This window comes from Falco naumanni, chromosome 9 (genome assembly GCF_017639655.2).
Source record: "Falco naumanni isolate bFalNau1 chromosome 9, bFalNau1.pat, whole genome shotgun sequence".
Lineage (NCBI taxonomy): Eukaryota > Metazoa > Chordata > Aves > Falconiformes > Falconidae > Falco > Falco naumanni.
Window position 1 is genome coordinate 4,770,562 of NC_054062.1, and position 16,124 is coordinate 4,786,685.

A 16,124-nucleotide genomic window follows, 5' to 3' on the forward strand; every position below is an offset into this window, starting at 1 on the left:
ATGACAGGAGCAGCACCCTCAGCCCTCCACCTGCCTGGGGACCCCCAATCCCAGCTTCAGGCACCCTTGGAGCTCCTTCCTGGGCTCCTGCTCATCTCTCCTGGCCAAAGCTCCCCCAGCACACAGTGGAGGCTCCATGTTCAACGTGCCTGGGATTACAAAGCCATTTTGGTCTTTCGCCATGTGTCTGGTGCCTTTGGCAGGTGGAAAGCTGACAAGTCCCAAGCTGAGTCTCCCCTTACAGAGGGAAGGGAGGTGGCAACTACTTTTAAACTCTCCAGCTGGCAATTCTGCTCCTAAAGGCTGAGCTTCTATTTCCAAATGCTGACTGGTCTTGCTATAATGGGGAAAATCTGCAATTTCCCTTGTCCCAGCCACCCTGTGAGCACAGGCAGGGCACAGTCTAACCTTGTGCCAGCACCCAGGTACCTCTCTTGTGGAAAACAGCAGCAAAAGCCACCTCGGCTCCCTGCAAGGGACACTTGCAATGCTCACTCAACCTGCACAGCCACCACAACAGCAGGACAGGGCAGCATGCACAGCATGCGAAACTGTTCTGCCTGCCCAGCTGCATCTCCTGTGCAACTCCAGCATCCAGGCAGCAAGGCGGACACAAAGCCCATAGGAAGCTGCTCATTGCCCCTATCCTTCCAGCCCTGAGAGCTTCTAGGAAAGATCCAGGACATTTAATGCGCTAATTTCACTTGCAAGTTGACTTTGCAACAGAGACAGCTGTTGACAGCAGGCAGAGGTGAGATGGTTTCCTCCAACAGCCACCCCACCATGCAGAAACCCGAGGGAGGCAGCCCTGCCTGATAGCTCCTTTCCAAGCTGCTCCTGAACCAGCAGCTTTGCCAAACGAAGCCACAGTGTGTGCACGGGCAAGAGCAGGCCAGGGGTCCAGCATCGCTCGAGGGATCTCCCAGAGCCCCATGCAGCAGGCTGCGATGCTCTCGAGCAGCTTGCAAACACACTGCGAGAGGAAAGGGCTGTGCAAGCCACCGCAGCTGCGCTGAGCCATTACCTCCCCATTGCCAGAAGCCTGAACAAAGGCCATAGTGTGTTCAGCCGCAAAAAAGCTTTTCCTGAAGTTTACACGCAGCTAAAAATACCTTGAGAAATCCATTAGGCAACACAGGCAGCTGGATTAGCAGGGTTCTGCTGTGGGGCCATACCTGCAGCAGCCTTTCCTCCCGATAGGAACTGAGCCAGCAGACTGGCTGCCTCTGCACGGCCTTTCGAAACATCCTCCCTAAAAATTCCTGGAGGGAAAGGAGCTGCTACCCCAGACAGCCTGGAAAAAGAATAAACTCAGACAAGCAGCAGCAGCAACAACAACATGCAAATGATGCGGAAGAGCTGTCTTACAGTGCAAAGCAGAGCGACCTTGGAGATTTCCCTGAATACAGTGGAGATCTGTCTGGAAGCAAACGGGTTCTCCCGTTCCCGGCTCGGCTGCTCCTCTCCGCTCCGCACTGGGATGGGGGGTTGTTCACTTGCACCAGTGGATGTGGAGGAGGCCTGGCAGGACCCGAAAAGAAATGCTTTGATCCAGAGAGCTGATGCTGAGCCCTCTGCCGGGTCCCCAGGAGGTAACGTGGTGACACAGCCAGAGCCTGATGGGGTTCCCCTGCACGATCAGAGCCTGCAAGGCATTGCCAGTGCTGGGGAGCATGGCCCCGAGCCCAGCCCTGCACGGCGCGACAGCCTCAGTGCTGCAGCACTGTCCCACAGCACCTGGGGCACCTGCGGTCACACCGGTGTGCAGTGGAGGGACAGAACGGGTTTTCCCCAGGGCTGTATGGGGCTCCCAGGCAAAGTTCGAGCTGAGCATGTCCTTGAGCCTACCCAGCTGCTGGATGCACCGTTTCCTCCTGGCACACAGCTTTGCTTTGACCCACAAAGGTTTCTCTACGCTCGCTGCAAACCAGCATGCCGCTGCACAACCACATGGGAAAACACGACACAGTCATAACCGTGTGTGGGTGAAATGACCACACGTCTGTATTTACACTGTTAAACAAATGATCCAAGTTGGGCTTACTCCGCCACAGCTCAGGTGCTGAAAGGCTCTGGAGCCTCTTCTGAGCAGTGCAGCTTCCCTGGCTCCTGGCTGCCAGGCACCTACCCAGGTGGAACCAGCAGCCAGAGGAAGTCACCAGCCCTCCAAACCCACCATCCCTCCGAGAGAGTGAGGGGAAGCTGCTGCCCACACCCTGCCCTGCCAGCAGCCAACCGAGGGCTGGGAAAGGTCCTCTGGCAGCCTCTGCCCCCGCATGACAGCAGGGCAGGGCTGGGCTTCAGGAGAAACCAACACAGGCAAGGACACAGAGTCCGACCTGCTGCATCCCACCTGGGCTTCCCAGGGCTGTTTTGCAGCTTTCTCAGTTAGTGGCCCATGCAAACAGGTCAGTCTTACAGTACTGGTGGGGCCAGATCTGCCTGGGCTGCATGTTCAAACCAGTGCCACCGCAAGGACATCTGCCAAACGCCTCCTCCCAGCCTGGCTCCCCCAGCCTCAGTGTCTCCATCCCTGGACAGCTGGAAGCCACAGGCAGTCACAGCCGTCTCCCTGCAAGGCTGGCCGCCACCACAACAAAGCCAGGACCTCCAGGTTGGTGCCAGTGGGGGAAGGCACTGGAGAGAAGCCAGAAGAGGGCTGAGAGATGCCTTGGTCACTGATGCACAAACACGACAGACTCAGACGAGCCACATTACTGACCCCTGTGAAATCTCATGCTCTAGTGTGCTGGGAGAGACAGCCCAGATGTCTGAGCCCACAGCAGGCTGCAGGGCCCGGCAACGGCAGCGCACGGTACACAACACACACCTCTGCCTTGGCAGGCTTCATCCATGGCTAGACTAGGGCAAAAAAGATTAATATCTGTGTATTGCTCCCTCTGTCCTCCAAAGAGGAGGATACTATTTGCTCCATAGCCACAACTAGGAACCTGGAAGGTGTCCCTGCATCCCAGGCACAGGAGCCAGGCAGCAGCCAAAACAGGGCTCCTGCCCCGACCTCCGGCTTTTCCAGCTGGAACCTGCCAAGCAGACAGCAGTGGCTCTGCTCCCTCCTGCTGCATGCACGGATGCTAGAGTGGGAACAAGCTGCGCCTTTGGAGTACACATATTTTTTGGTTCTTCTAGTAGAGGAACAGCAGGGTGAGCCATATGGCAGTTTCTCTCTGGCTACTTAGCGAGTGATGCATTAACTGTGCTGGCCAAATCGTGTAGTACGGAAAGGTACTTTGTGCCTGCTGGTCCCCCTGCCATCGCCTGTAGCAACAGTCTTCCTGCTGCCTAAAATCAGCCTTCCCTCTCCCCTAGGGAGGGTGAGCTCCTCCAAAGGTGCTGAAGACTGAGGCCAGCGTTGCTGATGCACAACTCGGGTACTTTCCTCTCGAGGCTCTCCAGGCAGCAAGCAGGAAAGCAGCAGGTTTGTGTTTTCCACTTTCGGGTAGAGAAACAGGTAGCCCTGCCTCCGTGCTGTGCTACAGGATACCGACTCTTCAGCTACTGGAAGAACCGTCAGTCGCTGCAGCCCTGACAGCCAGCACCCTGCCCACCACCCCTGCCTTCCCGTCTCTCCCTCATCCACCTTTGCGGGCCAGAAAAGTGAGGATTAGATGTAAGCAAGGTGGTCAGAGCTCTACTAGCTTGCAGGAGGCTGTATCAGAGATCAGATGGGAAGCATTAATTTTGTCTGTGTCAGGGCACTTCAGGCAATGCTGGGCTGTTGCAGCTTTAGCATGAGGACTCCAACTCGGTCTCTAGTGGATTAAACTCATACACGAGATTACAAACTACAACAAATGAGGGTAAACACACACACTTGCTCGTGCTATCCCTGCAGCAGATACAGGTGCCTCAGAGGGAGCCGCTGACAGCCAGAAGAGTGACCTGCCAGCAAGCACAGCCATACTTGCCGGGGAAAGATTCTGTATTTAGCTCAAATTAGTTTCGCTCAAATGAGCTCTCGGGCCACGAAGCAGCACTTCAGTGAGCAGAGCTGCCGTACAGCAGCAAGGGAGCACTGTCCCCAGCATGATCCAAGCTCCCGTTCAAAGCAGCAGCTTGCTCACACCGGCTCTGAACACACACAGAAGGAACAACAGCCAATGCTCCGATACGGTTAAAGCAGCCAAGGTAAACCTTTCTGTAACACAGGCGGGAGAGAGGAAGGAAGAAAACACACAGGAAAGACCAGCACTGAAGCTAGGGCGCCACTGCTCATAAATCTCTGTCAGCCACTTTCCGTGAGATTTTCAACGAATTCGCAGGATCTGGTGGTATGGCAATGCTGCAAAAAACGCTGAGGATTAACAGTGATCTATTGAGGCAAGAAACTGGGAAGCGCTGAGGAAGCAGCTGTGACCTAAAGCAACTGCAGCTCCTTCCGTGTGGTTTTCCTGGGCTGACCCTGCAGTCACCGCTCCAGAACCCTTTAACGGCTCACCACTGCCCACGGGCACCTTCCTGCTCTCACCCAGCCAGGGGCTGCCCCGGAGCATCACCTGCTGCTTCACTACCTCCTGCTGGCACAGTGATTCCTGAGCACAGAACAAGAGACAGAGTCTCTCAATGCCTGCTTAAGTCAGGTCGCCAAGCTCCTGCAATTCAGCTGCAAGACAGGATCGTCACCCTGTGCCAACTCTTGGCCATGAAGGTGTTGTGCCAGTCCGGCAGAGAACCCAGAGATGAGGTGATGCACAACTGCCCCTTTTTAGCAATTTGTGCAAGAAATCTGCCAGCAGAGGAAGCGCGTGGAGCAGCCAGGAATTCCCTGCAGCGCCTTCTCGCTAGCTAACAAGCTGCCAAAACTAAGGTCAACTGGAAATTACAGCCAGCTCCCTGCACGGGTTCTACTCAGGTACAAGTAGGATTTAAAGGAAATGAAAAAAATGAAAGTCTACCTTTCCATGCACAACACATCCACAGGGCCAAAAGCTGTGTGTGCCATCAGAGATACAGAGTGTCCAAAGAAAACAGCCCCATGTGGGTACAGGCACACGACAGACCTACTCCTCGGTGGCTGATTAAGGCCAGAGCTGCAGCAGGGGAGGGAGAGAAGAGCAGGAGGCCTCCGCAGAGCTGAATTACTCCATTATATCGGATCAAGAGAAGCATCTCTCTGTCCAAGAGCAGCGGGTACAAGCGGTGCTATTTTGTACTCAGGGCAACTGGTGCACTTGATCTCCTGCACTGCTGACACCTACAGAAACCCAACACCCCCACACTCCTGTTGCGATTCTTTACAAAAAAAGGACCCAAGAAAAAACAGCACCAGGGAACAGTCGAAGTGCAAGTCAAACTCAAGCCAAGTGGGAAAAGCAAATCTCCCCATCAGCCTCCCCTCCAGGAAGCAAATAACATGCCTCCCCCGAGAGCCACCGGTGGGCTGGGTGACCTCCCCGGTGCCGCAGTGTGCTCTCCAGCAAACACAGCAGCCAGAGGCTCCAGACCAGCTGGTATATGCTCAGCACTTTCCAGCAGCTTTTATGTCAAGAGCTCGAGTTCATGAAACCGCTGGCTTGTGTGTTATTGCCAAGGCTACAGCGCAGCCCTGCGCAATCCCCCAGCAGCTCACGGGTGCCTGCTGCCTCCGGCTCCCGCCCGGCACCAGCCAGCCCAGCGAGAAATTCCCAGCGCACGGCCACCGCACTGCTCGAGCGGGGACACGCACCATGCCAGCACCGATGCAAGCAGGGTCCTCTGTAACAAAAACACCGCTCGCCAACCTGCGGATGCTCCAACGGCAAGGCTGAGTCTTCCACACCCTGAATGCTGTTCTGAGGGTGGGAGAGAAGGGGAATTAAGGATGAGGCCAGTGCCTTAAACAAGTGCCTGACATTGCAAAGCGGGCATCTGGGCTATTTCAGGGCTCGCCTCATTTCTCATACAACGTACACCATTAAAAAAAAAAAATCAACAAAACAGTGGGTAATAAAAGCAACAGCTGATGCTACAGAGGATGAGCTGCCCCCTCACTTATTTCAATGCAATGCTGTGTGGGTGGAGAAGTGCCGTGTCGCTCTTAGATGCTTAAAGAGCAATCTAAGGCTCGATAGTTCCTCTCCCCTTCCCCCCACGTCCTCAAAGAACACAGATCACCGTTTTTTGAAGTTACTGCTCAGGATGTGGGAAGGGACAGAGCGCGGCGGGTTGTTTTTCAGGCTGAGTCCGCCTCGCTGCACCGTCCTCCAGGTGCCAGCACCGCTGTGGCCCCGCTGGAGCACTGAGACAAGCAAGATGGAGATTTGTTGGCTGCATGGCCTCAGGGACACCTGGGATCCTCCCTCAACCTAAGCTGATGCTGTCAGGCTGGATGAGCCCTCTGCAAGAGGGCTGGGGATGGTGCCAGCAGGATGCCTGGCATCACCACCCCCTGCCCCAGGGCACAGCCTGGCTGCCAGTTACCCCTTGCAGCGGGGACATGCTGTTCCCCCTTCCTTTTTTGTTTTCTTAATGCACAGGTTCAAAAAGGAGAGGTAACAGCCTTGCTGTAAGGGGACACACACAGAGGAAGAGAAGAGCCCTCTGAGGCAGAAGCAAATTCCTCCCCTTCATTCATTCTTTCCATTTGTGCTGCTGGGAGGTGACATCTCCCTTTGTGGATAAGACGCTCTTGCAGAACCACAGAAAGGCAGGACGTGGCCTCCTGTGGTCCCTGCCTGCCCTTCTGCTGTTTGCTTTTTCAGGCGTGAGAAGGATGGGTGGGCACAGCCAGCCCTCACCTGAAAGAAGAGGGCATGTGTTCACCCTGGGGGGGTTCTACACATTTTTACACACGTGATAGGACATCCCATAGGCCACCGCAGTATTTGTCCACAGCCGCAGTAACCTTTGCTCACAGAGCCTGCTGCTTTTCACCGGTGGCTGTCAGATGCTGGAAGGGAAGGAGGCACGTGCTGGGGGTGAGCAGCCCAGCTGGCCCCATGCTCCTTTGGAGGTCCTTGCTTGGAAACACTTCCAGCTCCCTGAACTCATCTGCTCCCTGGGCTTCCATCAGCGAGCTCAACACCCCGTGCCCTAAGGGTACAAGCCTGCCTCAGTGTCCCCTCCCAGCCAAGTGTCAGACCTGCAAGGGAGGCACCCCAGGGAGCACCCACAAGCACTGGCTGTGGCTCCCCAGAGGCAACCGCTTTTCTGCCAGACACCGGAGAAGCCCGTCGCTGCTGAACACTGCTGGCTAGAGGCACAGGGAAAGGGACAGCCCTGCTTTGTGCAGAGCAGGCACCAAGGGATGGTCCGCCCGCATGAAGCTCCTTCACGATCTGTTCAGGAAAGGCTGGGGCAGCTGAGAGCTATTCCTGGGGAGCCTAAAACCACCACGGCTGAGTCAGCACCGAGGCACTGCCTGCACCAGGTCACTGCATGACTGTCCCAGCGAACCCCTGCCACTGCCGCGCTGCACGTGCCGTGCCAGGACGCTGTGCTGCCAGCAGCCCTCGGAGGAGGAAGGCAGGTAGGCACGTACGGAGGCACAGACACGGAGAAGCAGCCTGGCTTCCCTTGCTGCTCTACTAGCCCAGACATGCATCAATGCCACCACGAGGGCTGTGATAACTGTTATCTCGCTTCCCCGTGACACAGGCTGGAGCGCTGCCAGCCCCCAGGGCTTTTTTTTCCATATCCGCACAGGCCAGTGCAGCAATTGCAAGGGACGGTTTCAAAGCCATCTCTGCTGGAGGATTCGGGTCCAAAGGCAGCATCGATACCATCCCCTCGCACATACAGCCCATCCCTATGTTCTCACAGGGGCCCAGCCACCCTGCCTGAAGAAAGACACAGGACAAACATGGCAAGTCCAGGACAGTAACTCCTGAGCTCGTACCAGTCACGCAAAGAGTAAATGCCCCAAGAGCGCTGCCCTTGGCTGCCACCCCATGCACAGGGACTGCCCGACTTCTTATCTGCTTCCCTGCAGCTGGAAGCCAGAGGCTGGGAGCTCACATCAGTTGGGTCCACTCTGACACAAAAAGCTGAAGGGCACAGGTCAGTGACCGTAAGTACCTGGCACACTGCTCCAGACTGATTGCTGGTAGCAGAGACCAGGCTTCACCCCATAATTGCACTGCAGCTTTGCAAGACAGGACAATCATGCCTCAGATTTTCCCTTCAATTCATTACATCCCTGGTAAGTCATGCACTACCGTTTCTTTCCCTCGCTTGCCTGGAGCTGTGGTAGCTCTGGAAGACTTCAGCTGGCCTGTTTTGTCCCATCACACTCCGGACGGGCAGCTGGGCAGCTGCCAGCTCCACGACTGGCTCCGGCACAGAGCGAGCGGCCCAGCCCTGGTGCCTGCTCAAGGCTGGCAGAGTCTGCAACACAGTGGCTGACAGATAGCAGCACTGCACTGGGTGATACGCAAGAGTCTGGGTCCCAGAAAATTGTAAGCCAAAAGATTAGGGCTTTCCATGAACAGTTTAAGAGCTGTGAATACCAAATTGTGGCTGTCTTTGGAATTCGGGCTTTCAAAGGGGGCATTTCAGAGCCATGAAAGCGTGTAGCCATTACTGCATTTTCCTTCCATCCTTCCCAGTCCACACCGGCCCTAGCTGTCAAGGGGATGGCTCCCATAGGGAACCTCACAAGGACTGCTGAAGTGACTATCAAAATCTCTGAGGGGCTGCAAACCAACAGCACACCCACCTCTTCACACTCCTGTCTCTCCTTGTTGGCTTTTGCCACGGCTCAGACACACCAGGACAGAACTGACCACAGTATCACAGCTCTCCCTTGAATCATTAAATATTAGAAACAAAAAAAAAAAACCTTGGAAGGTGCATTTTTCAATGCAGTTGCAGGTTTAAACCTCTCCAGGAGTCCACAATTGTTTGCAGCCTCCAGCTCCCAACTCATCTAAGCTCAATGGCCCCAGGCACCTTATAAAGCCTCCGGGATTTTGCTATCCTGACATTCACAGCTGGGCGTTCTGGCTGTGCTCAGTGCTGCATTCAAAAATCAGGAACAATTCTCATTGCCCTCCCAGGCAGTTCACCTCCAACTGCAGCCCCCGGGCTATGAGCCAAGCCAAGAGGCAAGCCAGCCAGCTGTCTCCCTTCTCCCGGGCCTGAGAGCAAGCAGCGCTCTCGCCAGTTGCTGCGAGGATGAGGTCAGTCTCCCCTCAACGCTAAAAGCTCTGCTTGAAAAATTGTTGAGCTAGCAGGAACTGCCACTTCTGTTCTACCCGTTTCCTGTTATTAGATAAAACAGCATCAGAGGGCTGAGCTCCTGCTACCCCGGGGCTTCTGCCACGTTAGTTACTGCTACAGCCACTGCCTTCAGCAGGTGAATACTGGCACATCTCGATTTCAACAGGAGCCAGGGCACAGCATGAATTATTTGTGGTAAGGCTGACCTATTTAACAGCAGAAAGACAGCATTCATTCCAGCCCAGATTCCCCAGAGGCTGCTGGTGTCACTTTACCCCACGGGATAATACAACCCTGTTGCTATCTCTGGGCATCTCGGCTTGCGAGGGGGTGTGGAGGCAAACTGTCCTAGGCTGCTCCTGCCATGCTCTCAGCATCTCTCTTGGAGGACAAGTGCCACCTTCACATCTCTTTCAGTGTAAACTACTCCTGGCCCACAACTGGCTTCCACTGACCAGCTTTGATCAGTGTTTTGTGACCACCACAGACAACATACATAAGAAGTGGAGCAGAGTGAACCCACAGGGCCTTGAAAAAACTGAAAGTCACGGCTGGCAGCTCTGTTTCAGGAAGACGAGGGCCAGAGGATGCAAGCAGTGTTTGCAGGGTGGCGGCCAAGTTCTGCAGCTATTCAGGATGCCTCTCAGCACAGCTCCTTCTAAGCTCTTGTGGTCTCTAATACTGGCTCCCATCCTCCATACACAGACCAAGCCAGCCTATGAAGGGGTATTTCACATCGAGAAGATGCTGAAGTCTTGGTGACACTTTTCTGTAAACCATCTCAGAATCACAGATCTCCACCGCATCTTTGCGGACCTTACCTTTGTCTGCCAGAGACAGCGTGCTGTTGAAGTACTGCTCCTCCACGGTCCATGCTGTGTCATTGATCTTGTTAGACACCCCACAGGATCCAACACAGCTCACCTTGATGGCTGTTGAGAAAAAGCACACACATAAGCACCTGCAGAAAGCAAAACCTCAGGTTCAGGCTTGCTTCAGGTACTGTATATGGACTTGTGCAGCAGTGCCTCATGAAAACACATACAGGGTGGAAAAATGGAGCAAAGGAATCAGGTCATGCTTTCATTTCAGAAGCACGTTTTCCCCTTACTCACAGCACTATTGCACACTCCCTGCTACCCCCGTGCTATTCCCAGGTATTATCACCTTTCAAGTCCTCGAGCTGGCCTCCTTGCTCTGTGAAAGCCTTTAACAGCAGTGACTTCAGCTCCCTGAGCAGCAACCCTCTCTCTAGTTTGTCCCAAATGAAGCAATATCCCCCTTCCCAATATGCGCATCAGCCTCGGTGCTCAGGCTGACAGCAGAGACCTTTGTGGCAGTGATGCTCTCCTATACGCATGGCTGTCACATTCCAGACTGGGATGAGTGGCAGTGGGCTCTGCTACCTCCCACCACACAAGTATCTGGGCATCCCAGCAAGTGTCCCACCATCCCTGCAAGGAGAGATACATTGGCACGAGCCCGTTAGCCTGCTAAAAAAGGTGTACAGCCCTGTCCGCAGCAGCAGCGGAGAGCTGGACCCCCCAGTACAGCCTGAACAAGCTCAGCTGCTGCTTGAGTTCACAGCCCACCCACCCTCACAAGGACATCCCCAGCTCGTGGGACACTGCTCCCATGTCCCGGGGTCAGCCTCTACTTCAAAGGACTGCAGCAGAACCACTTTGGCCATTAACGCTCGTCCTTCACCAGGACCTCCAGTCACGTTGATAAACATGTTGCTTCTCAGCAGCCAGACACCACTTCAAGTGAGTGGCTTCCTCCTCCTGTTAGCGACACAGGGCTCTCAGCAAAGCCACACAGCGAGGTCTGGAAGTATCTGACCCTCCCAAAGCAAGGACAGTAATCTAAGCTATGTTTGTGTCTTGCCATGGGAAAGTCACCCCAGAGCTCACCCTGTGGCAATGAGCTACGTGGCTTTCAGAAGAGGTACCCACAAGACATTTTCAGTTAGTCTTGGCCAATTCATGGGAGGTTGAAATCGAGCTCTGATGTCGACACTGCACCTTAAGAGACAGACAAACGCGACAGACTGGCCTTGGTGCACAGCACAAGATGATCTGCTGTGCTACCCCCACGCAGGGAGGATGCAGACAGACCTATCGAGGCACAGACTGGGCCTTCAGGGTTGTCCCAGCCTGAACATCTCCTGTCCTGATTCTCACCAGGTTTTGCAACAGCTTTAATGGATCCCACAGAATTCCCTCCCCAGATTTGCCAGATGAACAGCTCTGCTGGCAGGAAGGTGGCAGGCGCTACCAGACAGACTCTTTTCCCATTTCACCCATCTGCTCCCCTGTATTCAAGCCACGTCTCACAGGAAGCATCTCCCTGGGAGAAAGGTGGCCAATTTGCGTTGGCTTCGGAGCTCTCCCCCTCCCCACTGCACAAGCCTTCTCAGCCATGCTCATCTCACCACCTCCACCCACCTACCCAGACACCAAGGGCTGCAAGTGATGCTGCTTATAGCCACCTCAAACAGCTCTCCAGAGCACCTGCCTGGCCAGTGTGACCTTGTCCTCCACACCGACTCAAGACAGGGTGGAAAGAAACCCAAACCCAGCCCTCTTTGCAAGGGGAATGCGCAGCCCTTACCTCAGACCCCTTACTGGTGCTTTGCTACATGCATTCAGGCAGAATGGTCTCCTCAGGGCTTAAAAGCCTCTAATCCCACAATGAAGAACAGCCTCCCCCGTCAGATCTCCTGCCATACCTTCACGGCCTGATCACGACTTTGAATACCAGAGCCGGTTGCAGTCAAAGTGCTGTTTTATCTCAAGGGCAAAGGATAAGCAGCTCCAGATGCCAACTCTCATTAACCAAACATCAATACAGAAGCAAGACACGTTGGCTCACTTGTTTTGTGTCTGTGATGTGCATGGGCACTTCCAAGGCAGGGGGAGAACAGGAGAGCGTGGCCCACAACAGGAGCTGCCCACATCACAGCACACAGCCCACCCGGTCTGAGCAGACACAGGACCCCTCTCGAAGCAAACCACCACACCGAACCTGCCTGTGCACCCCCGGGTGACATCCAGTCCTCTTCTGCCAGCTGGCAGAGCCAAAATCACATAGGGGTCTCAGCACCAGAAGGAGCAGGGAGTGGTTTCAGTAGGGTGGCAGCCTGTGTACTCACACGCTGGTACCAGCTCTCACACTCCCACCTTGGACATCCCACCACATGTTTGGGCTCACAACAGGCCTGTCCTGCTCTGAGTTAGCACAGACAGCCGCTCCACTCCCACATTTTCACATGGGGGAGATGCGGGTGAGAAAAGCCCAACCAAGAACTGGGGAACGCTCGCATCCTTCAGGAGGAACAGCCCCTGAACAGCTCCCCCTCAGCCTCCCTTCGCCACAGAAGTTTACAGATCACCACCATCTGTTGCAACACCCAGATAAGGGGATGATGGCCTTGAATTCAAGCCCAAGCCCGCTTGCTGCATTGCGGTGCTGAGGCATTCCTGTTCCTGGGAGGCAGGTGGGTGGACATGTTCAAACACACACACATGTTATGGCCATCTCCCTTCCCACGGCAGACAGACTCAGCAACCAAAGGCAATGGGTTTGCAGCCAGACACTTGGAGCCAACCCTTGCCTGGTGGTCCCTGCTGCCATTGTGGACCCCCCCTATAACCCCCCATCAAAGCTAAAGTCCTTATCTAAAAGTCTCACTGCAGCTAGATAACGAGTTCTCTATAGCAGGCACAGGAGCTGCCAGCTCCCAGGCTTCTCAGTTAACCACTGACACCCCAAACTGGTGTGGTCACAGCCAGCCTCTGCCTACAGAGGAGGGATGGTCCCTGGAGGAAGAGCTCTGGGGTTCTCAGGGGTCCCAGTCCCACATCCCCACCGAGGACAGCCCTCTCTAGCCATGTTCCTGACCGCCACACTCCCTGGGGCTGCCATTCCTGGTGCGTGAGGGCAAGCAAAGGGGCAGAAAGCTGAAAAGCTTGAAAACAATTCCATAGCAATGGAAAAACTCTTCCCTTTGCGCTCTCCAAAGCTGCTAGCATACCATTACCAGGCTCACCAAGTCATGAGATGTAGGACAAGCCTTGGAGCAGTTCAGGTGGCAGAGGATTTGTTGTGGAGCATCCTGTCCAACCTACTCCAGAAACACGACTTCTCTCTGCCTCACTGGGGGAGAAACGGAGCAGACAACAGCTCTGAGCTTACACATTGCCCTGCAGCTGACCTATGGCCAGATATGGGGATCACGTGTCCCAGCTCATCCCCCTGGCTCCTGGAAGTGCCAGTGGACTAACTCACTCCCCCTCGCCAGCCAGCCCCCCACAGGGTGGGCAATGCTGGGGGGAGCCTGAGAGCCCCCCCATTTCACCCCCCCAGCAAGCCCCAGCAGGAAAGCCTGGCAGCTGCAGGGTTCATTTCCCCCCAGGTTATCTAGGAGGTTTCAGAGGTGCCCAGTTCAACAGGTCAAACCATTCATCTTATTCCTAACCAGGTTCTGGAGCACCTAACCGTGTCAGCCTCTCCATGAGCATCCCATGGGCAAAGCAGGACACTGGGGACCTGCCCAGCTGCTGTGTATGGACTCCTGCCCACAATCAGGAGGGGGGCAGGGGGCAGCTGACAGGCACAACTCGGGCACGCAGGCAGCTGCAAGCTCAAACCAGCATTGGTGGGCCAGGTCTGGCAAACCAGCACCACTGGAGCTGCTGCAACTGGAGTCAACTGAGGTGCAAAGCTTGTCAGCCTGACTGTCAGGAGGCTAAGCGTGCTGAGCCAAGCTGCAGATAGAGCAATTAAAGGTTTCTACATCAGAACAGGCCAGTTCCAGTTACTAGAAACCCATTAAAAATGTCTCTAGAATCCAGTGCTACCAGCAGCCCCAGTTAATACACTCTTGCTCTCTGTTTATCCAGGCTGCTTTGAATAAATACAGTCAAAATAAGTCAAAAAACTGTACGGGAAGTGGAAGCGGGAGGCAAAGAACAGCAAGCAGAGAAGAAAAGCATTACGAAGCCACGCAGAAGGCAAGAGCCCTTCACCCCTGCAGTCCCCCAGGGATTCAGGGAAGCAGGCAGCTTCACATCCAGCCAGACACATCTTTAGCAACATGCTACAGCACGTGCCAAATGCTGGAAATAAAAGGAGACAGCTCAGCCATATCCATCTCTGCATGAAGTAAAAATAGAGATACCAGGAGCTGGGCACGTCTGCCTTCTTCCAAGGTGATTTAAGGAGAGCAGCCGTAGACTTCAAATTATTTTTTCTGGTGACCCAGTGAGATGGCCTTCAGTGGGGAGCTGGTGTGGCATCACAGGCAAGAGGAAAGCAGAGGACAGACATCCCAATCCCCTGCCAGGGGCAGGCTGTGTGTGCACAACCCTGCTGCCAAAATCCAGTGACGCGCTGAGCAAGCAATGTCTCACCGGCCACCCTGCACTTAGCAGCAGCAGGGCCAGTCCCAAGTGACCACCCCTGGCTTCAAGTCGCTTCTGTGTCACACACCTGCTGCAACAGGTACAGGCAACAGACAGCAGCAGCGGGCAGGAGGTGCTGACAGCTTGGTTGGTTTGGGTTTTCTGGGGTGGGGAAGGGAAGCAGCAAAAACCATGGAGGGTGGTGGCTGTCGCATTTGGCAGCAGCTTATGCAGGACAAACGGACTGTCCCGTCATTCCCCTTCCTCAGCAAGGACAGCCAAAGAGCTGGCGACTGAGCTCTGAAATGGCACTTAGGGAAAAAAAAAAAAAAAAGCCCTGGGCTTTTGCCAGCTGAAGCCTGCTTGAGTCAGCACATGGCCCCAGCTGTGTGTTGGACCCGGAGGCTCCAGCCGTCCCTGCTGCAGAGAAGGAGGCGCCCAGCCCTGTGAGAAAGGGACGAGACGGATGGCAAAGCCACCCTGTGCATCTGCAGTGACCGCACACAGCACAGGGGACCGGGGCGCACATTTGGAATGGGCTCAGAGGGTAGCTGGGGACTGAGACACCCTTTGGGAAACTTGCGTGGGACTGGATCCAGATAACGGGGGAGAAGAGGCAGAGGAAGCACTGTGGGAGACAAGTGAGTCTGCATCAGAGAAGTCTTCATTTCATGGAAACCTGTCACGGGAAGCCAGATCCCCCCTTCCTCATCCCCCTCCATCAGAGCCTCGGCAGGCAGCTATCACCATGTTTTAATTAGATTTCCTCAAGCTGCCATCTGTACATCCAGAGCATCCCATGAGCTGGGAACGAGCCACCTCTCCCCAGCCCTGGCCCTGCATGCCCTAGGGGTCAGAAACAGCCCTGGGAGAAGGGGATGATGGATGGCCCTGAGCCCCAACCACTCCCTGACCGATGGCAGCGGGGATCTGCCCTCGACAGACTTCATGGGCTGTCACAGTGGCAGCAGGAGGCCACCTCAACACACAGCTCCATCTTCGAGTGAAACCTCTGCGTTCAAGAAAGATCACGAGTTTTTGTATGCCCTGAGGTCTTCTGGCCCTGTAAAGCCCCTGCCCTGGATCTGGATGAAGATGATGGGTTTGAGGTTACCCACACTGCCAGTAAAGTGGGACCATATGGTACTGGGAAAACAGAAAGCCTGGGAGACAGCAAGACCCACAGACAGAGCAAGTTAGTCTCAACTAGTTTGTAGAGACTGGGCAATTCCTAGAAAAGCTCCCTGGAAAGCGGACACCAAGGACACTGAGAACCCGAAGAGGGGCAGGATGAGGCCTTTGTACTGATGGCATTTACACAGCAACACACCAGTACAACGCTGGACACAAAGGGCTCAAGTCTGCTAAGCAGGAAGGATGGATGCTCACAAGATATGCTACTCCCTCAGCACCCAGCCCTCATGCACGAACATACTGAGACACTACTAATCAAACCAGCAGCTCCTAATTAATTCTCAGCTGTCCCCATCCTTCTGGGTCCATCCTGTCAGTTCTCAGAGACACAAATAGTCTTGAGCATTTCACAAGCCAGCGAGGCGTGAG

At 54.9% G+C, this 16,124-nt stretch overlaps 1 protein-coding gene across 2 annotated transcripts in view; it reads right to left on the bottom strand.

Annotated features, from left to right (window-relative positions):
• Nucleotides 1-16,124, bottom strand: part of ARRDC1 (arrestin domain containing 1) — a 39,933-nt gene that overhangs the window by 11,838 nt on the left and 11,971 nt on the right. For both annotated transcript variants that reach the window (XM_040607119.1, XM_040607118.1), the window contains exon 2: nucleotides 9,978-10,088. In XM_040607119.1, coding sequence (XP_040463053.1) covers nucleotides 9,978-10,088 — 111 coding nt within the window. The remainder of the gene's footprint in view (nucleotides 1-9,977; nucleotides 10,089-16,124) is intronic.